Here is a 24,337-nt window from a genome sequence, read left to right as displayed (position 1 = left end):
GTTTTTCCATGATAAAAGTCATATAAATTGTACTAATGAAACTTGAAAAGAGGGAAAAATAGCTATTTCCCCACCCTTACAAAGTCACAAATAGCATCTAAGGCACAGTATCATTTTCAGTACTGACAAGGTGTTTTATTTTATATGGTTGTCATAATAAGGCAAATTCATTTTGTACACTTTATATTTTCAAACCCCAGCAAGCTCTAAAAGGGACATAAAATAACTTAGAAATTGGGGAAAGATGGACATGTGTATGATCATGATATTCATCTCCTGCCCCAGAACAAATGGGAGGAACACATTGCCCAAAACTCATGTCTGGAGCTCTTTCAACATGTCTCCCTGATGACCCTGGACAGCATCATGAAGTGTGCCTTCAGCCACCAGGGCAGCATCCAGTTGGACAGGTGAGTGACAAAAGGAAGGTAATTGTTTGCCAATAACTGTGTCACCCACTAACATGTTGTTCCATCTTCCCTATTCCAGTACCCTGGACTCATACCTGAAAGCAGTGTTCAACCTTAGCAAAATCTCCAACCAGCGCATGAACAATTTTCTACATCACAACGACCTGGTTTTCAAATTCAGCTCTCAAGGCCAAATCTTTTCTAAATTTAACCAAGAACTTCATCAGTTCACAGGTTAGTCCTGGGATTTACATGGCCAGAGTCCACTATGAGACATCTCATTGTCTGAGACATAGACTCTGGTTATGGCTGCTTCTACTATGGACATATGGCATGGTCATCATTCAGAAATGCGAATTTGTACCTCTTAAATGAATGTGCTACATAAATGCTATGTAGAGGGTATTATATTATTGACTATATATAGCTGCATTTTAATGTTTGGAGTTAGAACTAATACAATAAGCCAAACATCTGTCTATTTTGCTTCATTTCTTATGGAGCAGCTTCAGATGTGAAGAAAAGTAAAAGTGAAAGGAAGTACATTTCTGTTGGAAGACAGAGCAGGACATCTGAGCAAGTACTGAACATGAGTGGGTACTGCCTACTATGCACAGTTCATCAAACAACACAGCACACCACTGAGTATTCCTTTTGCATGGGTTTTTGGGGACTTAGGACATAGATAACTTTGAGGGACCATAAATCTACCTATGACAATAGCCATTTACAATTGGAATATATTTCTGATTTATCATTTTATCTTGATAAAATTGGCCTCTTTTTCTCTAATAATGCTTCTAGTCTTAAGATCTACTCTATCTGATACTAGTATGATAACCTCTGCTTTCCTTTGGTTAGTATTTTGATAGTATATTATTCCATACTCTTTTTTTTCCATTTCTGTGCCCTTATATTTGCGGTTTATGTCTTTTTTTCTTTTTCTTTTCCTTTTTTTTATTATTATACTTTAAGTTCTAGGATACATGTGCACAACGTGCAGGTTTGTTACATATGTATACATGTGCCATATTGATGTGTTGCACCCATTAACTTGTCATTTACCTTAGGTATATCTCCTAATGCTATCCCACCCCCCTCTCCCACCCCACAACAGTCCCCAGTGTGTGATGTTCCCCTTCCTGTGTCCAAGTTCACTGTTCAATTCCCACCTATGAGTGAGAACATGCGGTGTCTGGTTTTTTGTCCTTGTGATAGTTTGCTGAGAATGATGGCTTCCAGCTTCATCCATGTCCCTACAAAGGACATGAACTCATCCTTTTTATGGCTGCATAGTATTCCATGGTGTATATGTGCCACATTTTCTTAATCCAGTCTATCATTGTTGGACATTTGGCTTGGTTCCAAGTCTTTGCTATTGTGAAAAGTGCTGCAATAAACATACGTGTGCACGTATCTTTACAGCAGCATGATTTATAATCCTTTGGGTATATGCCCAGTAATGGGATGGCTGGGTCAAATGGTATTTCTACTTCTAGATCCTTGAGGAATCGCCACACTGTCTTCCACAATGGATGAACTAGTTTACAGTCCCACCAACAGTGTAAAAGTGTTCCTATTTCTCCACATCCTCTCCAGCACCTGTTGTTTCCTGACTTTTTAATGATTGCCATTCTAACTGGTGTGAGATGGTATCTCATTGTGCTTTTGATTTGCATTTCTCTGATGGCCAGTGATGATGAGCATCTTTTCATGTGTCTGTTGGCTGCATAAATGTCTTCTTTTGAGAAGTGTCTGTCCACATCCTTTGCCCACTTTTTGATGGGGTTGTTTGTTTTTTTCTTGTAAATTTGTTTGAGTTCTTTGTAGATTCTGGATATTAGCCCTTTGTCAGATGAGGAGATTGCAAAAATTTTCTCCCATTCTGTAGGTTGCCTGTTCACTCTGATGGTAGTTTCTTTTGCTGTGCAGAAGCTCTTTAGTTTAATAAGATCCCATTTGTCAATTTTGGCTTTTGTTGCCATTGCTTTTGGTGTTTTAGACATGAAGTCCTTGCCCATGCCTATGTCCTGAATGGTATTGCCTAGGTTTTCTTCTAGGGTTTTTATGGTTTTATGTCTAGCATTTAAGTCTTTAATCCATCTTGAATTAATTTTTGTATAAGGCGTAAGGAAGGGATCCAGTTTCAGCTTTCTACATATGGCTAGCCAGTTTTCCCAGCACCATTTATTAAATAGGGAATCCTTTCCCCATTGCTTGTTTTTCTCAGGTTTGTCAAAGATCAGATGGGTGTACATGTGTGGTATTATTTCTGAGGGCTTTGTCCTGTTCCATTGGTCTATATCTCTGTTTTGGTACCAGTACCATGCTGTTTTGGTTACCGTAGCCTTGTAGTATAGTTTGAAGTCAGGTAGCGTGATGCTTCCAGCTTTGTTCTTTTGGCTTAGGATTGACTTGGCAATGCGGGCTGTTTTTTGGTTCCATATGAACTTTAAAGTAGTTTTTTCCAATTCTGTGAAGAAAGTCATTGGTAGCTTGATGGGGATGGCATTGAATCTATAAATTACCTTGAGCAGTATGGCCATTTTCATGATATTGATTCTTCCTACCCATGAGCATGGAATGTTCTTCCATTTGTTTGTGTCCTCTTTTATTTCATTGAGCAGTGGTTTATAGTTCCCCTTTAAGAGGTCCTTCACATCCCTTGTAAGTTGGATTCCTAGGTATTTTATTCTCTTTGAAGCAATTGTGAATGGGAGTTCACTCATGATTTTCTCTCTGTTTGTCTGTTATTGGTGTATAAGAATGCTTGTGATTTTTGCACATTGATTTTTTATCCTGAGACTTTGCTGAAGTTGCTTATCAGCTTAAGGAGATTTTGGGCTGAGACAATGGGGTTTTCTAAATATACAATAACGTCATCTGCAAACAGGGACAATGTGACATCCTCTTTCCCTAATTGAATGCCCTTTATTTCTTTCTCCTGCCTGATTGCCCTGGCCAGAACTTCCAACACTACATTGAATAGGAGTGGTGAGAGAGGGCATCCCTGTCTTGTACCAGTTTTCAAATGGAATGCTTCCAGGTTTTGCCCATTCAGTATGATATTGGCTGTGGGTTTGTCATAAATATCTCTTATTATTTTGAGATACATCCCATCAATACCTAATTTATTGAGAGTTTTTAGCATGAAGGGCTGTTGAATTTTGTCAAAAGCCTTTTCTGCATCTATTGTGAAAATCATGTGGTTTTTGTCTTTGGTTCTGTTTATATGCTGGATTACGTTGATTGATTTGCATATGTTGAACCAGGCTTGCATCCCAGGGATGAAGCCCACTTGATCATGGTGGATAAGCTTTTTGATGTGCTGCTGGATTCAGTTTGCCAGTATTTTATTAAGGATTTTTGCATCGATGTTCATCAGGGATATTGGTCTAAAATTCTCTTTTTTTGTTGTGTCTCTGCCAGGCTTTGGTATCAGGATGATGCTGGCCTCATAAAATGAGTTAGGGAGGATTCCCTCTCTTTCTATCGATTGGAATAGTTTCAGAAGGAATGGTACCAGCTCCTCCTTGTCCCTCTGGTAGAATTTGGCTGTGAATCCATCTGGCCCTGTACTTTTTTTGGTTGGTAGGCTATTAATTATTGCCTCAATTTCAGAGCCTGTTATTGGTCTATTCAGAGATTCAACTTCTTCCTGGTTTAGTCTTGGGAGGATGTATGCATCCAGTAATTTATCCATTTCTTCTAGATTCACTAGTTTATTTGCTTAGAGGTGTTTATAGTATTCTCTGATGGTAGTTTGTATTTCTGTGGGATTGGTGGTGACATCCCTTTATCAATTTTTATTCATCTATTTGATTCTTCAAATATGTCTATTTGATTCTCCAGTTTTTTTTGTTTTTTGTTTTTGTTTTGTTTTGAGACAGGGTCTCACCTTATCACCCAGGCTGCAGTGTGGTGGCACTATCTCAGCTCACTGCAGACTCAACCTCCTGGGTTCAAGTGATCCTCCTGCCTCAGCCCCCCAAGCAGCTGGGACTACAGGTGTGTGCCACCACACCTGGCTAAATTTTGTATTTTTTTTTACTAGAGGCAGGGTTTCACCAGTTTGTGCAGGCTGGTTTCAAACTCCTGAGCTCAAGCAATTTGCCTGCGTCAGCCTCCCAAAGTGCTAGGATTACAGGCGTGAGCCACTGTGCTCAGCCAAGGTTTATTTCTCATATGCAGCATTTATTTAGATTTTGTTTATGTAGTCTGAAAATCTTTGTGCTTTGGTTAGAGCATTTAAACCACTTATATTTAATGTAATCACTAGAATATTTGGATTTCAACATGCCGTGTAACTATTTGTTTTCTATTTAACCGATTTTTATCACTTCTTTTATTAATTGCTGGATCATTTTATATTATTATTTTTTCTGTTTTAGATCATAAGTTTAGTTTTCATGGGTATGCTAGAAATTACAACGTGTAGTCTTTATTTATTAGAATCTAACATATGTAATTACATTAAATACTTCCCTGAAAGTGCAAGGATCTTACACCATTTGAACCTCTATTTACTACTTCTCATATTTTTAAATATTGTTGTGATGGGTTTTTTAATAATTTTTTTTTAACTTCTGAGGTATATGTGCAGGATGTGCGGGATACGGATAATAATTAGGCAAAATATTACAGCAATTAGAATTTTACAACCAGAATTCCACATTGTGGAAGTTATTCTCTAATGACAAGTCAAGGGGGAAATGTATGCTTTTCTTAAGAAAAATGTTACTTTTATGTTAATGTTTCTGGTAATGCACAGCGACACCTCATGGAGGCAAACCAATATTGCAATCCATTGGTGTAACAGGTATCAAACTGTTATGGCCTATAGTTATCCCCATTAACAGTGATACTCTTAATACTCATATTTTAACCCTATATTTTAAACCTTCTTGTAAAATTTATCTCTTTTCACCTAGAAGCAATCAAACTCCAAACAGTGCTGCAGGCAGAACCACACATGAACAAGCTATTTTTTTGAGAACCCTTAGATCAACCTCAGGAGGAGGCCCAAATGCTGTTCTCCCACACAACGCCCCTTTTCAGCAGGCAGTAGCCAGAAAGAATTGTCGTCCAATGCCCCTTCACAGCAGTTAGGTTTGCTTAGAGAATAAGTTCAGGCTTAGACCATTTTTATAACTTGCAATATGATTGGGAGAAATATGATATTGGATGCTAAAACAACTTTAGTGTTAATCTCACAATTCCTTTCCTTTAATTATTAATTTTTTCTGACTTTCATAGACCCTCTTACAACATACTTAAACTTTCTGACATGTCCTAAACATTCTTCCTTTAAACAACCAGTCATCTTTTTTAGGACAAGTATTTACCACACAAAATCCTTTCTTTTATAAAATCTTCTTCTTTATAACCTTCTCTTCATAGCTTAAAGTGGATTATATTACGAACCTTCAGTAAAAAGTCCTATTAAACTTAATGATAGTAAAATTTTCATACTTGTTTCTTATCCGTAACTATTACTCCTGCCATAAGCAAAACAACCTTGACTAAATCTTTCCTGCAATTATTAATCCTGTTATAAGGATAATAATTAGGCAAGATATTACAGCAATTAGAATTTTACAACCAGAGTTCCACATTGTGGGTGCTACAGTTTATAGTTCTTTTGCAAATAGTAGCATGACTATAACAATTCCCACAAGAGTGGCATAGTAAATAATTTCCTTTGAAAAGTTTACATAACATTTCCCTTTGGGCAGTTACAAAGTTACAAATGCGATTCTATGAATAATTAAAATCTCCCTGCAAATATGCGTTAAAAAGAAGTTTTAGTATCTGGTGATGATCTTTGAGAGGAAAGGTTAGAAATAGTGAAAAGTATCTGGTGAGGTAGGAGAGGGACTGAGTAAGATAAGTAGCCATCACTCAGTTACTTATCTTTTATGATTTTCAGCTTAAGATCCTCTGTTTCTTCACATTGATATGGAGACATTCCTCTGAGCTGTCAGGGGTTGCTCCCTCAGCTCTTCAGGCTTTGACTTGAGTGTGATGTATCCAGGAGTTGATTCCTGTAACTTTTACTGCTGAGGGGGTTGAAAGAAGAACAGTGTAGGGCCTTTTCCAGCTTGACTTAGGGAAGGAGAAAGAGCTGAGAGTTTTCACCAATACCAAATTTCCTGGGTTAAATAAAGGTGTTTCTATTTCTTGGGATTGGGTTCTTGCTAGTTGTGGTATTGTCTATTGGAAGTGAGCTAGAGAGTTTACATGCTTAACCAATTTAGAGGTTTCCTGCCTGAAACAATCTCTGAGCACATTGATAAGTTTTTGTCCTTTCCCAAGTGAAAAGCTTGGCAAAGGATTTTAAGGACTTTCCATTGGCTGGAGGCTGGCAAATAGAGTTTGCCATCCTGACTGTAACCATCCTGAGAACTGAAAAGTATGCCCTTGAGAAGTGGCCTATTTTATTTCTGCAGGGGAATACTGGGGTTTAATTTCTCTTATGAAGCCTTCCTAAATTAGAAGGGGCTTGAAGCATGTTGATGCCCTGAGGCTTCCTTGCCTTTGATTTAGCTGCCTGATCAGCTAACCTATTTTCTTCGGCTATCTTATTTGTTCCCTTTTGATGTCCCCTACAATGCATCCCTCCTATTGCTCATGGAAGAAAAACTGAGGATAATAACCTGCTAATTTTGTGATGACATTTCATAGGAGGTCCATTGGCAGTTTTCCTTTTAAATGGCAGCATGAGCATGGAGAGCTAAGAGAGCATACTTGGAGTAGGTATAAATGTTAGCTACCTTTCCTTGCTTAATTCAAGTGCTCTTGTAAGAGCTATTAGCTCAGTCAATTAAGTGCTTGTGCCTGGGGAGAGACATTATTTAGAGTGACTACTACTTATCCTGCCTTATGTACTTCTTGCTTTACTGGCTGTTTGTTAACTAAGAGCTCCCCCTACAGGACAGTGATAATGCCACATCATGTGGAGTGTAAACAGTTAAATTATTTCCTAGGGTTAATCTGGAGGCTTTTTTTTCGCTAGTAGAGCTATTATGACGCTGGTTTGGAAACACGTGTAAACAATAAGTTCTAACTGCAACTAAGGTTGAGAAAAACGTTGGATTAGAGTTTTTCCTGATATGCCCCTTCCGTCGTGCTATGGGAAGAGGGGAGGCCTGGAATTAAAGGGGAGAAAGGAGACTGGCTCTAATGTTCAGAAGGAGGTCTGCTTTCCTTCCTTTAATTTCCAGAATCACCCAGGGCTCCCGTGCTGTAATAGCAGTTTGAGCCACTGGAGTCGGCATTTGAGTCCCAGGACCCATCAGTCCTGCTGGACCATCTGTGAGAGTGGTCCTGAACCCAGTGACCTCCACCTCTGGGGGCACTTCCATCTCCAGTGATCTCTGCCACAGGCTGGACAGGGTCACGCTGGCTTTGTCTTGCTGCCTGGGCACTCCTTCTTAAAATGCCACACCGATCGAAACTAGCGGGTGCAACTTGGGGATCCTGGACTTTGCAAGCCTGCAAAGTTGCTGCTACCGTCTCTCTCCTTCTCCTGAGCTTTTTCTCTTTCTTTTGGGCCTCCCCCTGGTCCCTATTATAAAAGACCAAAGTGGCCACCTTCAGGAGGTTCTCTAAGGTGCTATCTGGTCCTATAGCTTGCTTCTGTACTTTCCTTCTAATATTGGGGTTCTAGTACAGCCTCTCTCAGACTTTCTGTAAAGGCTACGGAATTCTTATCTGGCTTCTGGTCTATTATAGACAGTTTAGAGTAATTGAGGGGGTTGGTCCTGGTTTTCCATAGGCCTTCTAAAATGCATATTAAAAAGTACTTCCTTTTCCATTTATCTTCTGAGTTATTGGGGTTGCAATTAGGGGTCTTTACCAGAATTGCCTCTCTCCCAATTGGGAATGGTGTTTTTGCTATTTCTTCACTTTCCCTATCTTCTTTCTTCCCTTTTGGTGTATTATAGGAGATATATTGCTCATCTCCAACATTTTCTGTTGCTTGCAGAGCTGCCTGCTTTTTAGCTGCGGTGAGGGTCTGGTTTAGGAGCAGCATAACATCCCTCCATGGCAGGTGAAATACCTGAGTTAAATTTTGGAAAGCCTCTAAATACCTATCAGGGTCATTAGAAAACTGGCCTAAGTCTCCATTTATTTGCCTAGGGTCCTATAATGAGAAGGGAACTTGAAGGGGCCCCAAATAAGGGGAATCCTCAGATGGTTTCCCTGGAGGTTACTTCTCTAATTTGGGGGAACTATTCTTTTTTGGGCCTGCCTGACATGATTGTTAAAAGAGTTGGGTTGATCTTACAGTGTTTGCAAGGGTTTAGTAAAAATGCCATGCACTTGTGCAAAAGAAAATGAGTTGCTTTTCTTTTTGAAGTCCTGAGGTTAAAGAAGTTCCAGTGTTTCAGAGTGCACTCCAGAGGGGTGCAAGCTGAAGATAATCTGTTACCCATCTAGAAAAAGATGTGAGAGTTCTTTTAGTCTCCTTCCTTTCCATATGACCCAGGGTGAAGGACAAGACAGGGGAGCATCCTTCTGGCTGTTTTCTCTCCCTGGTTCTTGGGTCCCAGCACCCTGTGAAATATGCCACCTATGGTCAAAGGCATGGTCCTCCAAGCTATGGAACCAGATGAACTAAGTGATGCTTTACCCACACAACCTTAGCTTATCCACCTTGTGTCATTCCTCTTTTCACTTCCTAAACCTGTGTAATCTGCCCGGCTCCCCAAAGAATGAGAGACTGTGTCATTTTTGGGCAAGCCTCCTTTAATGGAGGCAATGTGCCAAATTGCCTGCTATTATGGCCCATGCTAAAGCATTTACCTTAGAAAAATGGTTCCGGTTAACTTCCAAACTTAGAATCCCCTTACTAAGTACCATTTTAATAGGAAACAGATTGGATGTCTTAAAAGAACATAGGAACTGAGGGGCTATTTTCATGCTGGTGGGACAATATCGAGACTAAAATTTGGCTACGGAAGACATTTTACTCCTAACTGCTAAAGGCAGAACTTTCCTGTTCACAGAAGTAGCTTAGAGCCTAGTTTCCAGTAGAAAAGTCACAAAAAGGAAACGTTGGAAAGCTGCAACGTACTGCAGAGAACCAACAATGTGTGTTATGGAGAGAATTTCTATTTCCACTAGTCATTTATCAGTTCCAGGAGCCTTTTGGCAGAGTCTTCAGGGTTTTCCAGGCATAGAACTTTGTCACCTACAAAGAGAGAAAGTTTGATTTCTTATTTTCCTATTTGGATGCTTTTTATTTCTTTCTCTTGCCTGATTGCTGGGGCTAGCATTCCCAGTACTATGTTAAATAGGAGTGGTGAGAGTAGGCTTCCTTGTCTTGTTCCAGTTCTCAAGGGAATATTTTCAGTATTCCTCCACCACTCAATTTGAGCACCAGTCTCTACCATGAGATATGACATCTCATCTTTTTCTTTAAAACCAAAGCCTAGGTTGTACAAATTAAGCTCAGCGATTGGTAACAGTACCCTACATCACAAACAAATTTTACAACCTTTGAATTAAATTTATGTACCAAGCACCTCTAAGCATATATGTCAAACACCTCCAACCTTTACAACAACCCTGTGTGATACATTTGAACATCCTTATTTGAAGGAAGAGAAATTGTGGCTAAAAGGTGAAGTACCTGTAGGTCAGGGATGGGACCATTTTTTTAAAAAGACAGCTAGTGGTACTGTCCCTTACCAACTCAGGAACATTGGGTGGGGGGCAGCCAGGGGCTACCAATAAAGCACCAGCTTCTCAGAACTACATTTGGCTTTAATTGACTTTCCAGTAACCTTGATAATAAAAAAGATCATAATTTTTCCATCTAGAGAAAGTAATCCAGGACCGGAAGGAGTCTCTTAAGGATAAGCTAAAACAAGATACTACTCAGAAAAGGCGCTGGGATTTTCTGGACATACTTTTGAGTGCCAAAGTAAGTCTTCTAAACTTCTGAACACATTCGACTCAATGATTAAATAATAAAGAAATAGGCCGGGCACAGTGACTAGCACCTGTAATCCAGCATTTTGGGAGGCCAAGGTGGGCAGATCACTTGAGGTCAGGAGTTTGAGACAAGCCTGGCCAACAGGTCTCCACAAAAAACACAAAAATTAGCTGGGCATGGTGGTGCATGCTTGTAGTCCCATCTACTTGGGAGGCTGAGGTGGGAGAGTCGTTTGAACCCAGGAGGTGGTAGAGCATGACTCTGTCTCAAAAAATAAATAAATAAGTAAAATTAAAATAACAAATAAATAAATTAGAAAAACTTACTTATATGATAACTGATACATATTGAACTTCCCTTGTGAAGATTTTCCTGCTTGCCCTCCCAGGGCTTTCCTTCATGCCTCCAGTGTCACATTTTAATTATCTGGGCACTTGTCTGTCTTTTTCCAAGCCCACAAGCTGCTGAAACCTTCTTCCTCAACGTGTGGTCTATAGACCAGCAGCATTGGTAAAACCTGGGAGCTTGTTAGAAATGCAGAATCTCAGGCCCCACCTCAGACCTAGTGGGTTAGAATCTTCATTTCAGCATATCCCTCGGTGTTTCATTTGCAATTAAAGTTTGAAAAACCCCATCCTAGAAGACTAGGATCATATTTTATTCCTATTTCCCTAGTGATTAGCACAGTGCTTGGTGACTGTCTCATGAGGTGTCCACGTGATGTTCATGAGAAAAGTGAAGGACTTGGCAATCGACAGTCACTCAATATATGACAACTATTGTTGCACACCAGGCTAGCAATCCTGTAAGGATAAAATTAGATTATATGTGTAAAGATACTGACATGTGGTGAGAAAAACAATATTTTTATTTTATTTTGTAGTTATTATATATTTTAATACATATTTATTCATAATTTTTGCTTATGTGCCAAGCATCTTCAACCTTTATTATAACAACCTGTGGGGTATTTATAAATATCTTTATGTAAGGAAGAGAAATTGTGGCTCAAAAAGTGAAGTCAACTGCTCAAGATGACACACCTAAAACTAACAAAGCCAGGATTTAAGACAATTCTGGTTTGGTCCAAATCTCATGCCATTTCCGTTGTACCAAATGGCACCATGTGAACATAATTTTCCATCATCATCTCCAAGTGTTCAATAAATATTTGCTGAATTTAATTGTGCTGAATTATTTGAGGGAACAAAAATAAACAAATACTCTGTGAGGGAACAAAAATAAATAAATACTCTGTGAACTCAACTTTCATTGTGTTGGCTACCTTGATCATGTGAAACACGACTCTTCCTAAACCAGGACTACTAAGAACAGGGCACTGCAAAATGAGGTGGATTTGGAAGTGAAATAGAATTGCCAGGAACTAATGACTTGTTAAAAAAAAAATTAATTTTCTGCTGAGCACGGTGGCTCATACCTGTAATCCAGCGACTCAGAAGACAGAGGCAGGAGGATCACTTAAGGCCAGGAGTCTGAGGCAAGCCTGGGCAACATAACAAGACCCCATCTCTATAAAAAATTTAAAAATTATCCAGGTGTGGCAGCACTGCCTGTAGCCCTAGCTACTCTGGAGGCTGAGGTGGGAGGATCACTTGAACAGGAATTCAAAGCTAATCATGCCACTGCACTCCAGTCTGTGTGACAGAGCAAGATATCGACTCTAAAAATAATAGTAAAAAATAAAATAACATTTGCTGATTAGAAAAATAGTACACACTGTTTTTATTTTGAGTTAATACCTTTTTTCTTTTTGATTTCCAACTCTTAAGTTCAGGGGTACATGTGGAGGATGTGCAGGTTTGTTACATAGGTAAACATGTGCCATAGTGGTTTGCTGCACAGATCATCCCATCATCTAGATATTATGCCCAACATTCATTTGCTCTTCTTTTTTTTTTTTTTTTTTTTTTAATGGAGCCTCACTCTGTCGCCCAGGCTGGAGTGCAGTGGCGTGATCTTGGCTCACTGCAAACTCCGCCTCCCAGGTTCAAAGGATTCTCCTGCCTCAGCCTCCCAAGTTGCAGGGACTACAGGCATTGCCACCATGCCTGGCTAATATTTTTGTATTTTTAATAGAGACGGGGTTTCACCATATTGGCCAGGCTGGTCTCAAACTCCTGACCTCAAATGATCTGCCCGCCTCAGCCTCCCAAAATGCTGGGATTACAGGCGTGAGCCACTGTGCCTGGCCTCATTAGCTATTCTTGATGCTCTCCCTCCTCCCAGCCCCCACCCTCCAACAGGCCCCAGGTGTATTGTTCCCGCACCACGTGTCCATGTGTTCTCATCATTCAGCTCCCACTTATAAGTGAGAACATGTGGTATTTGGTTTTCTGTTCCTGTGTTAGTTTTCTGAGGATAATGGCTTCTAGCTCCATCCATGTCCCTGCAAACGACATGATCTCATTCCTTTTTATGTCTGCATAGTATTCCATGGTGTATATGTACCACATTTTCTTTATCCCATCTATTATTGATGGGCATTTAAGTTGATTCCATGTCTTTGCTATTGTGAATAGTACTGCCGTGAACATACGTGTGCATGTATCTTTATAATAGAATGATTTGTATTCCTTTGGGTATATACCCAGTAATGGGATCGTTGGGTCAAATGCTATTGCTTTTGACGTCTTTGTCATGAAGTCTTTGCCCATGCCTATGTCCTGAATGGTATTGCCTAGATTTTTGTCTGGGGTTTTTATAGTTTTGGGTTTTACATTTAAGTCTTTAATCCATCTTGAGGTGATTTTTGCACATAATGTAAAGAAGTTTCAATTTTTTCCATATGACTAGCCAGTTCTCCCAGCATGGTTTATTAAATAGGGAATCCTTTTTCCATTGCTTGTTATTGTTGACTTGGCTGAAGATCAGATGATTTTAGGTGTGCAGTCTTATTTCTGGGTTCCCTATTCTGTTCCATTGGTCTCTGTGTCGGTTCTTGTACCAGTACCATGCTTTTTTAGTTACTGTAGTCTTGTGGTATAATTTGGAGAGGCCTCCAGCTTTGGTTTGTTTGTTTGTTTTCTTAGGATTGTCTTGGCTATTCAGGCTCTTTTTGAGTTCCATATGATTTTTTTTTTTTTGAGACTGACTCTGTCACCCAGGCTGGAGTGCAGTGGTGTGCTCCTGGCTCACTGCAACCTCCACCTCCCAGGTTCAAGTGATTCTCATGTCTCAGTCTCCCGAGTAGCTGGGATTACAGATGCCAACCATCATGCCCAGCTAATTTTTGTATTTTCAGTGGAGATGGGGGTTTCACCATGTTGGCCAGGCTGGTCTTGAACCCCTGAACTCAAGTGATCCTCCCAACTCGGCCTTCCAAAGTGCTGGGATTACAGGCGTGAGCCGCTGCACCCAGCCCCATATGAATTTTAAAAGTTTTTTCTAATTCTATGAAGAATCTCAATAGTAGTTTAATGGGAACAGCACTGAATCTATAAATTGCTTTGGGCAATATGGCCATTTTCATGATATTGATTCTTCCTATCCATGAGCATGGAATGCTTTCCCACTTGTTTGTGTCATCCCAGATTTCTCTGAGCAGTGGTTTGTAGTTCTTCTCGAAAAGGTCCTTCACTTCCCCTGTTAGATGTATTCCTACATATTTTATTCTTTTGTGGCAGTTGTGAATGGGAGTTCATTCATGATTTGGCTCTTGGATTACCTGTTGTTGGTGGAAAAATAGTACATATTAATTGTTAAACAAAATTAAATAGACACTAAAGAAAATTAAAACTGCCTGCAATCCCATTTGGTAATACTACTATTTTCCTTCAATATTTTGTCTATTCAACTTGTATATTTTTAAATTACTATTAACTCACATATTCATATGTAATACATTCCTAATACTGCTCTTTTCACCTAATAATAAATCATGAGCTTTCCCTTTATCATTAAGAAGTTATTCAAAGACATAATTTTAGTTACTACATAGCGTCCCATTTTATGGATGGTCCATAATTTATTTTACCTTTCCCTATTTTTGGCCACTTACGGTCTTTCCTTCTTTTGACTATGGTATTAAACATTCTTGTACATAATAAACATTTTCTTAGAGTTTATTCATTTAAGTAAAATTAATAAATCATAAAATATGAACGTCCATAGGACTCTCGATTTATTCTGCCCAGTTGAATTCTGTTGAGTCATTTCTTTTTACATTGCCTGGTGTTCTGTTAAGGTTTGAAAAAAGTAAAATAGAAAAATATATGCCAAATTAGTTGTATTAACTTTGAATTTTACAACATTAATCTTTTTGTATTATCATTGCTACAATTGAAAAAGATAACAATCCATAGCCAGCTTTGGATAAAGATCATCACTGTATTTTTTAGAGCGAAAACACCAAAGACTTCTCTGAAGCAGATCTCCAGGCTGAAGTGAAAACGTTCATGTTTGCAGGACATGACACCACATCCAGTGCTATCTCCTGGATCCTTTACTGCTTGGCAAAGTACCCTGAGCATCAGCAGAGATGCCGAGATGAAATCAGGGAACTCCTAGGGGATGGGTCTTCTATTACCTGGTAAGATCTGTATTCCTATTTCATCCTGAATTTTCTCCTTATACATTTGATTATTTCTCTCTTCCGGTATCAGTGAGTTATTGTGCATTGAGATAGTCTGTATGCATTTAGAAGGGTAAGGGTGCAGGCTAGAGTCCTATGTTATTTAAAGATTATCACTGGTTTTTATATAGAAAAACACTGTGTCAATCAGACAGTATTCAGTACACCTTATTTTATTACTTTCCTCACTTCAGGCAATAGTACAACTGCAGAAAGAATAGTCTGCCTACCCTTTTTATGTCACGGAAGGCAGGAATATAACAAACCCCTCTTTCTCCAAGATGTAAATGGACTTCTTAGGACTCCAGCTTTTACCACCTTAGATTGCCCAAGTAAGATGTTCAATCACTTGACATGAAAGAGAATTCACACCCTTCTTCCTTATCACCATCTCTGAACCTTAAACACTGCCACCCCACAATGATGATTAACCTTGAGCTGCTGGGCATTTCATGGTGTTAATAAAACCAAACTGATCATGTTTTAAAAACTTTTAAAATGGTGAAACATAGAACACATTCAAAAAGTACAGGGAACAGATGTACAGCTTAAAATGTTGTCTAACAAACAGCCATATAGTTGCAACCCTGGTTTAAAAGAAAAATTGCTCATTACCAGCACTGCTAAAAACCTCGTGCCTGCCTTCCCATCACAAACCCCTTCTCTTTCTCCAAGATGTAAATGTTTTCCTAACTTTAATAACATTCGTTCTTTGTTTTTGTTTATAGTTTGTTGCCTAAGCATGCAACTTTAAATACTAGAGTCTAGTTTATCTTCTGTTTGAAGTACATATTAATAAAATCATACATTCTTTTGTTTGGCTTCTTTTGCACAGGATTCACTCATTTTTTAGAGGAGCTTCTTTTCGGTCATTTTCATTCCTCTATGGAATTCCGTTATGTATAAATCATGAGTCCTACATCCATTCTAGTGCTGATGAACATTTAGGCTATTCTCAGGTTTTGTTTTGGTTTTGCTATTACAATAGCGCCCTCTTGTCCGTGATTTCACTTTCCATGATTTCACTATCCACAGTCAACAGCGGTCCAAAAATATTAAATGAAAAATGCCATAAACAACAATTTATGAGTTTTAAATTGATGCCATTCTGAGTAGCATGATGAAATCTCCTGCCATCTCACTCTGTCCCGTCCAGGATGTGAAACATTTCTTAGTCCAGCGTATCCACACTGTATATGCTACCTGCCAGTTGGTCACGGTTGGTGTTGGTTATCAAATCAGTTGTCATGGTATCACAGTGCTTGTGTTCAAGTAACTCTTATTTTACTTAATAACGGCCTCAAAGCACAAAAAGCATCTATGCTGGTGTATTGTTATAAACTGTTCTATTTTATTATTAGTTATTGTTATTAATCTCTTACTGTGCCTAATTTATACATTAAACTTTATCATAAGAATTTATGTATATGAAAAAACAGTATATACAAAGTTCAGTACTATCCATGGTTTCAGGCATCCACTGGGGGTTTTGGAACGTATTCCTCACAGATAAGTGGAGACTACTGTATAAATAATGCTTTTAAGAACAACCATCCAGTCCTGGAATTTCCTTTGTTGGAAGACTTTTTGTTACTGATTCAATCTCACTACTCATACTGGTCTGTTCAGGTTTTCTACTTCTTCCCAGTTCAGTCTGGGTAGGTTGAACGTTTCCAGGAATTTATCCATTTCTTCTAGGTTTTCTAGTTTGTTAGTGTACAGTTGTTCATAATAGTCTCTGGTGACCTTTTGTATTTCTGTGGTATCAGTTGAATGTCTTCTTTTTCATTTCTGGTTTTATTTGGATCTTCTCTCTTTTTCCCTTCATTAGTCTAACAGTGGTTTATTGATTTTACTTATCTTTCAAAAACCAACTTTCATTTTATTGATCCTTGCATTGTTCTTTTAACCTCTATTTCATTTAGTTCTGCTCTGATCTTTGTTATTTCTTTCCTTCTACTAATTTGGGGTTTGGCTTGTTCCTGTTTTTCTACTTCCTAGAGGTGCCTCATTAGATTGCTTATTTGAAATCTTTCTAGGTTTTTGCTGTAGGCACTTATTACTATAATTTCCATCTTAGCACTGCTTTTACTGTGTGTCATAGGTTTTGGTATGTTGTGTTTGTTTCAACTTTCATTTGTTTCAATAAATTTTTTTATTTCCTCTTTAATTTCTTTCTTGACCCAATTGTTGTTCAGGAGAATGTTGTTTAATTTCCATGTATTTGTACAGTTTCTAGAGTTCCTCTTATTATTGATTTCTAATTTTAGTCCTTTGTGGTCTAAGAAGACAATTCATATGATTTTAATTTTTTAAAAATGTGTTGAGACTTTTGTGTCCTAACATACAGTCTATACTGGAAAATATTCCATGTGCTGATAAGAACAATGTATTCTTCACCTGTTGGACAAAATATTCTGTAAATGTCTGGGAGGTACATTTAGTCCAACGTGCAATTTAAATCCAATGTTTCTTTATAAATTAATAAATTTATAAAGAAATTTGTCTAGATGACTCGAATAAAGCTGAGAGTAGGGGGCTGACGTCTCCAACGATTATTGTATGAAAGTGTATCTCTTTAGATCTAACAATATTTGCTTTATATATCTGGGTCCTCCAATGTTGGATGCATACATGTTTAGACTGTTATAGCCTCTGGCTAAACTGATCCCTTTATCATTATATAATAACTTTCTATGTCTTTTTTACTATTTTTTACTTTTTCTCTGATATAAACATAGCTCCTCCTACTCATTTTTGGTTTCTGTTTGCATGGAATATCTTTTTCCATTGCTTTACTCTCAGTCTATATGTGTCTTTACAGGTGAGATGAGCTTCTTGTATACAGCATATAGTTGGGTCATGTTTTTCAATCCATTCAGCCAATGTATACCTTTTAAGTGGAAATTTTAATTCCATTACATTCAAGGTTATTACTGATATGTGATGGCATATTCCTGTCATTTTATTAATTGATTTCTGGTTGTTTTGTATATCCTTTGTTCTTTTCTTTCTCCCATCATTTAGCATTGTGGTTAGGTTGTATTCTGTAGTGGTGACATTTGAGCTTTTTCTCTGTCTTGTTTGTGTGTTAGTTCTACCAGTGGTTTTTATATTTTCAAGTATTTTCATTATGGCAGTTATCATTCTGTTACTTCTGGGTGTAGGACTCCCTTGAGCATTTCTCATAGGTTAAGGCCAGTGGTGATGAATTCCCTCAGCTTCTGCTTGTTTCTACTTCATTTATGAAAGATAACTTTGCTGGGAATAGTATCCTTGACTAACCATTGTTTTCTTTCAGCACTTCAAATGTATCATCCCATTCTCTCCTGGCCTGAAAGGCTTCTGCTGAGAAATCTACTGTTAGCCTAATGGAGGTTTCTTTATAAGTGACTAGTGACTAGACACTGTTCTCTTGTTGTTTTTAGCATTTTCTCTTCATCTTTGACTTTTGACAGTTTGACTGTAATATGCTGTAGAGAAGACCTTTTGAATTGTATCTATTTGGGGATTTTTAAGCCTCCAGTATGTGGACATGTAAATCTCTTATTAGACTTATGAAGTTGTTGTCTATTATTTTATTAAATGGGTTTTCTAACCCTTTTGTTTCCTCTTCACCTTCTGGGACACCAAAAATTTGAATATTTGATCATTTGATGGTGTCTTATATGTCACATAGGCTCTGCTCATTCTTTTTTCTTCTTTTTTTAAAAAATTGTATAACTGGGTTATTTCAAAAGACCTGTCATCAAGGTCTGAGATTCTTTCTTCTGCTTGATCTACTCTAATTGTTGAAGCTTTCAAATGTATTTTGTATTTCATTCAATAAATTTTTCAGTTCCAGAATCTCTGTTCAGTTCCTTTTTTTTTTTTAAGAGAGAGAGTCTCACTCTGTTACCCAGGCTGGAGTGCAGTGGCATGATCATAGCTCACTGCAGCCTCAAACTCCTGGGCTCAAGCAATCTTCCTGTTTCAGCCTTCCAAGTAGCTGGGATTACAGGCATGTGCCACCATGCCTGGCTAATTTTTTTTTTTAATAGAGATAGGATCTCACAATGTTGTCCAAGCTGGTCTTGAACTCCTGGCCTCAAGCCATCTTACTGCCTCAGCCTCTCAAAGTGCTGAGGTTACAGGTGTGAGCCATCTTTTTCTATGATATCTATCTCTTTGGTGGATTTCTCACTCATATCCTGAATTTCTTGTCTGACTTCTTTGTAGTGTTTTTCTGCATTCTCTTGTATCTCACCTTCTTCTTTTTTTTTTCTTTTTTTTCTTTCTTTTTTTTTTTTTTAGACAGAGTTTTGCTCTTGTTGCCCATGCTGGAGTGCAATGGCACGATCTTGGCTCACTGCATTCTCCACCTCCCGGGTTCAAGCAATTCTCCTGCCTCAGACATTTGAGTAGCTGGGATTACAGGCACATGCCACCACAACCAGCTAATTTTTTTTATTTTTAGTAGAGACAGGGTTTCACCATGTTGGCCAGGCTGGCCTCAAACTCTTGACCTCAGGTTATCCTCCTGCCTCTGCCTCCCAAAGTGCTGGGATTACAGACATGAGGCACCACACCCAGCCTCACCATGCTTCTTTAGTGTCAATATTTTGAATTCTTTTCCCAGGATTTTGTAAATTTCTTTTTGATTGGGATCTGTTGCTGGAAAATTATTGTGTTGTTTTGGAGGTGTCATATTTCCTTGCTTTTCATGTTTCCTGTGTTCTTACATTGGTATTGTGCATCTTGTGTAACAGTTGCTTTTTCCAATTTTTTGAATTTGCTTTCATAGGGGAGGACTTTTCCTGAAAATGTATGCATAGTGTTCATTGGGTAGGATGCTTTGGCTTTGATTCTGGGCATGTGCAGTAGTGTAATCGCTGTATGATTTCTTCAACTATAAACAGCATCATTTTTGTCTGTGATTTACTCAGTGGCTTAGCATGCGGTTGTTAGTGGAAGCTGTGGTGAAGTTTTGTTGGAGAATGGGATACATGGGCCAGTCTTCGGGTCCCAGCAGTGGCTACAGTAGGCTGAGCATGCCCGTTCTTGGGCACCAAGGTGATGTATACTAGCACCAGTGTTAGCTGCTCCAGGCAGACCAATTCTTTCCAGGTGGCTTGCCTGGGTTCTGGAAATGGCAGTGGTGGGCCAGGTAGGTGGGTGAGTTCTTGAGCACTTGGGCATCAGGCATGTCGGACAACCTGCTTGATACTAAGCAGTCCACGCTGGTATTGGTGGTGGCGGTGATGGGCTGAGCAGGCCAGTCCCCAGCCCGCAGTTGACACATGTGGGTGGATACCAGCTGTGGTGGTAGCAGCAGATTGAGTGAGCCCAACCTCAGACCCCAGGAGAAGTGCTCAGGTGCCAATGATAGACTGGGCAGGGCAGTCTCTAGGGCCCTAGACAGCATGCTCAGGTACTGGGAGGAGTGGAGCCAGCCTGAGCAGATCTGCCCTCAGACCCCCCAGTAGTGTATGCAGGTGCTGGCTATGGTAGGCAGGGACAGGGTGATCCCCAGGCTGGTAGAAGAATGCTCAGATGAGAATGGCAGCAGCTGAGCTATGGCCCTGCTACTGGAGAGGGAGGGGCTGGGGCTGCTTTTTTTTTTGAGACGGAGTTTTGCTCTTGTTGCCCAGACTGGAATGCAATGGCACGATCTAGGCTCACCACAAGGGAGGCGCTGCTTTCATTTGGAGCAGCCATAAGCAAAAGGCTTTTGTGGGATGCGCCTTGGCCCTTGCAGCTAGTTACAGGCAGTGGAATTTGTCCTCAGGGTGCATGAAAATGTGTGCCCACCCCTCTGCTGGGGGTAACAGGGTCACTGGCAGTGGCTCCCACCTTGGCACCAGCAGCAGGAGCCACAGCAGCTGTGGTGGGGAATGTCACTGGGGCTTCAGGGATGTGGAGATGTAGAGGCTGTTGAACCCCAAGGCAAGACACAGTCTGATGGAGGCTGCACTCTCCAAATGATGCCACACTGCAGCTGCTGAGGACTCAGGGGATTGTGGGACCTAGTGTGAGCTTTCTCTCTGGAGTAATGTCTTCATGCAATCTCCAGGCAGCTCCTTATGTTAGTCTCAGGGCCTGCAAAGGTTAGTGGGCTCTTCCATAGCTAGTATTGTAGGAGTCCATGGTGGGAACGTGGATCACTGGAGGGCTCTCACTTATTCTTTTCCCAAATTAAACAGCTTCTCCAGACTCCCAGTTGATGCCCGCCAAACAGGCTGCCTCACTTCCCTCTCCTTCCTTGCTTTTGGTGCTTTCCATCACTTCTCTGTTGAATTCCAGCGTTCTCCCTTAGACGGTCTATTTGAAGTGTAATTATCTACTTGCTATGTTGGTTCCTGTCTGTGGAAGAGGCGAGTACCAGATGCCGCTAGTCAGCCATCTTAGAGCCACATCCCTATTTTATATTTTTTTACAATTCTAAAGAGGCAGAAATACTTATTCATTCATAGAAGAGGCACTCTGGATATAAATACAGGCCACATCTCTACCAAATTTTCACAGATGTGTGATACTGGTCACAGGAGCCCTGGAATAAGTATGTCTCAGGATAAGAGCCCTATATCTGTGGGGGGGAAAATCACTTACAGTTACATGTGAAAAGTGGTAAGTGTTAACATTTAGCTTTTCCTAAGACATACTTGATACATCTGAAGTCCTCCTTTGGGTAAAGAACAAAATCATTCTCAGTTACAAAAATGGAGAAAAGCTGGGCTTTCAGTGCAATGCCTAAGTGACTACTCCTCCTTTTCCTTTCCTCCTGTGCTTCTACCCAGGGAACACCTGAGCCAGATGCCTTACACCACGATGTGCATCAAGGAATGCCTCCGCCTCTACGCACCGGTAGTAAACATATCCCGGTTACTCGACAAACCCATTACCTTTCCAGATGGACGCTCCTTACCTGCAGGTCTTAAAACTTTTTTTTTTTAACAATGCAGCTGTGCTGGATTGAAATGTCTTAACACACTCATGTCTTTAACAGTTATTTATCCTTAGACTCTGTGGAACCTAGGGCCATTCTTATTTCCCAGAGAGGGAGAAAGAGGAGAGAGCTCTCAGGACTATCCAAACAGGCACAGGATTATCAAGGTGCAAAGATACAGAATCCTGCCATATGGACTGAGGAGTGGGTGAGGGGGCCTTCATGAAGCATCACGGCTTTAACGCTGAACCTTAAAGGACTAGATTTATATCAGCAAAGATGAGAGAGGCAGTATTGTGGGCAGAGAGAAGAGCAGACAGAAAGCAGCAGGCAGCCTGCCTTCTCCCTTCCCTCACGCACACCGGCAGGGCATGTCACTGGAGCAATTGCTGTAATCCACCAGACCCCAGGATTCACAGAGGGAAATTGTGGGACTATACCTGGAGCCATGATGTAGCCAGATCATAGAGTTTTCTGAAGGCCAACCTTTGTGTTCAGTCTTTCTCAATCAAGCAGCAGACAGATTTAAGACGTCTAAGCTGGGTGGCATGATTATAGTTATTTTTTAGAAAGATTAATACATTGGTGGGATGCAAGATGGACTGAAAGGCAACATTAGAGACATAAAGGAATGAGCCAGAATTTATCTTTGACCTATGTCGAGATGTGTTTCTACAACTTCCTCCAATCTAACCGTCTTTCAAATATTGGATTTGATTGGGCATTTGTAGTAGTCTAATTAAATGTAGCAATATTTAATTGCTACTGTGCTACCATAGTTGCCCAATAGCAATTAAATATTGGTTTCCTACAAAATCAACTTTACTATTGTAACAACAAAAACAAAAACTATTTAGTACTTACTAGGGACTAAGCATTGTTCCATATGTTTTGCATGTATTAATTCATTTTATCCACCCATCCTCCTGCTCCCCCAGTTCTGCTGTGGAAATACTAGTGTTATGCACATTTTAGACAAACAGGAACAAAAAGGTAAAACTTCATCTCTGGTAAATGGTGGAACTAGGACTTGAACCCAAGTAGTGGGACTCTAGAGTGTGCTCGTAACTACTACACTAAAGCAACAACTTAAGCTTTCTCTGGGATCTCTCCAGAGAAAGATCTTTGCTATCATGGGGATCTTTGCAATCATCTAGTATCTAAAGAAGTTCCCTCTTTTTAATTCAGTGTTATTTTTCACATGGTATTTATTGTAATATTTATTACCTACATAATGTTGCATCCATACACATAATATTCCGCCCACCTAGTTGCTCCAACAAAACAGCTCAGAGTCAACTTTTACTACCTTTTCCCTTAACCTTGCATTTCAATAATACCTAAATCCTGTCAATAAGCTCTGGTTTTTTTCAACATCAATAAAATGATGATTTATTGCTGCCTTCCAACACAAGAAAATTATTTTCTCTACTTCCATTCTAGATCACCTAAGCCCTGTAATCCACAGAGTCTTAAAATCCCACAACCCATACAAAAGCTACATGTTGAAAATGTGAGAATCAGCATGCCTTTTAATTTTTCCCATTTCAGGTCCTTTCTGTTTCATGTTCCTTTCACTTTCCTGGTCTTGTGGCTTTTGCGGCTGCTGCGGGTAACTTTCTGGGCTTCAGACAATTCTGTTGAGATCCGCATGGATGTTGGTGGAAGAGCTGGCTCCACCCGGCTGACTCAGTTTTAGGCGACTTATACGTCATCTCTGGTCTCCTGCAGTCTCTGCCCTTTCCTCCAAGTGCCTTCAAGGGCTGCACCTTAATCTCCCTCAAGCTACAATGAGGGGACAGGAAGTGCACAAGCAGAGTTGCTTTCACCTCACTTTACATTCCTTTCCGCCACACCTTCTTGCCCTCCAGAGCTTTCAGGCCTTCACTGCACCTCACGTGCTCATCTGTCTCATTTCCTGTTACCCTGCTTTCCTTCCTGCCCCCTCTCATACACACAGGCACTCCACAACTTCACTTTCTTCACCCCAAGCTTGGATGCCTGGATTCATCACTCCAACTTCCCCCTTGGCAATGCCGTCAACTTCCTTGAATATTTTCCCTTTCTCTACTGTCACTCATCAGTAATTTAACCAGCATTAAATTCTTCTATGCACTTTCTCTGCCCTGCTAATGGGCCCTTGAATGCAGCTATAGCACAACAAAGCATGTGCAAATGGATGCCTCATATCCGCCAGACCCACCTCTTCCCCTGTACTACCCAGAAATCCTGTTTATTTCTAAAAAGAAACATGTTTATGATGCCTGCTTTCTCTCCCACACCTCACAATATCACTTACACATTGTCATCACTCTCTACCTGTGCCTGTGCCATGGCCCCATTCACTCTTGGCAAAAGACCTACTACATTATGTGTGCCCTTTCTCTTCATTTGCTGGCCCAACAAGTGCATATTAAATGTCTGCTCTAGGCACTTTGCTTTGTTCTGAGCATACTATGAAGTGCAAA

General features: G+C 39.9%; 1 protein-coding gene across 1 annotated transcript in view; it reads left to right on the top strand.

The window, feature by feature from the left end:
• CYP4Z1 (cytochrome P450 family 4 subfamily Z member 1) overlaps positions 1-24,337 on the top strand; it is a 54,230-nt gene that overhangs the window by 18,260 nt on the left and 11,633 nt on the right. The window contains exons 5-9 of the mRNA XM_031015466.3: positions 286-410; positions 490-644; positions 10,238-10,341; positions 14,712-14,902; positions 21,721-21,854. Coding sequence (XP_030871326.3) covers positions 286-410; positions 490-644; positions 10,238-10,341; positions 14,712-14,902; positions 21,721-21,854 — 709 coding nt within the window. The remainder of the gene's footprint in view (positions 1-285; positions 411-489; positions 645-10,237; positions 10,342-14,711; positions 14,903-21,720; positions 21,855-24,337) is intronic.

This window comes from Gorilla gorilla, chromosome 1 (genome assembly GCF_029281585.2).
Source record: "Gorilla gorilla gorilla isolate KB3781 chromosome 1, NHGRI_mGorGor1-v2.1_pri, whole genome shotgun sequence".
NCBI lineage: Eukaryota > Metazoa > Chordata > Mammalia > Primates > Hominidae > Gorilla > Gorilla gorilla.
Note: the sequence above shows the minus strand (reverse complement) of the source record. Positions and strands in the feature narration are given on the sequence as shown.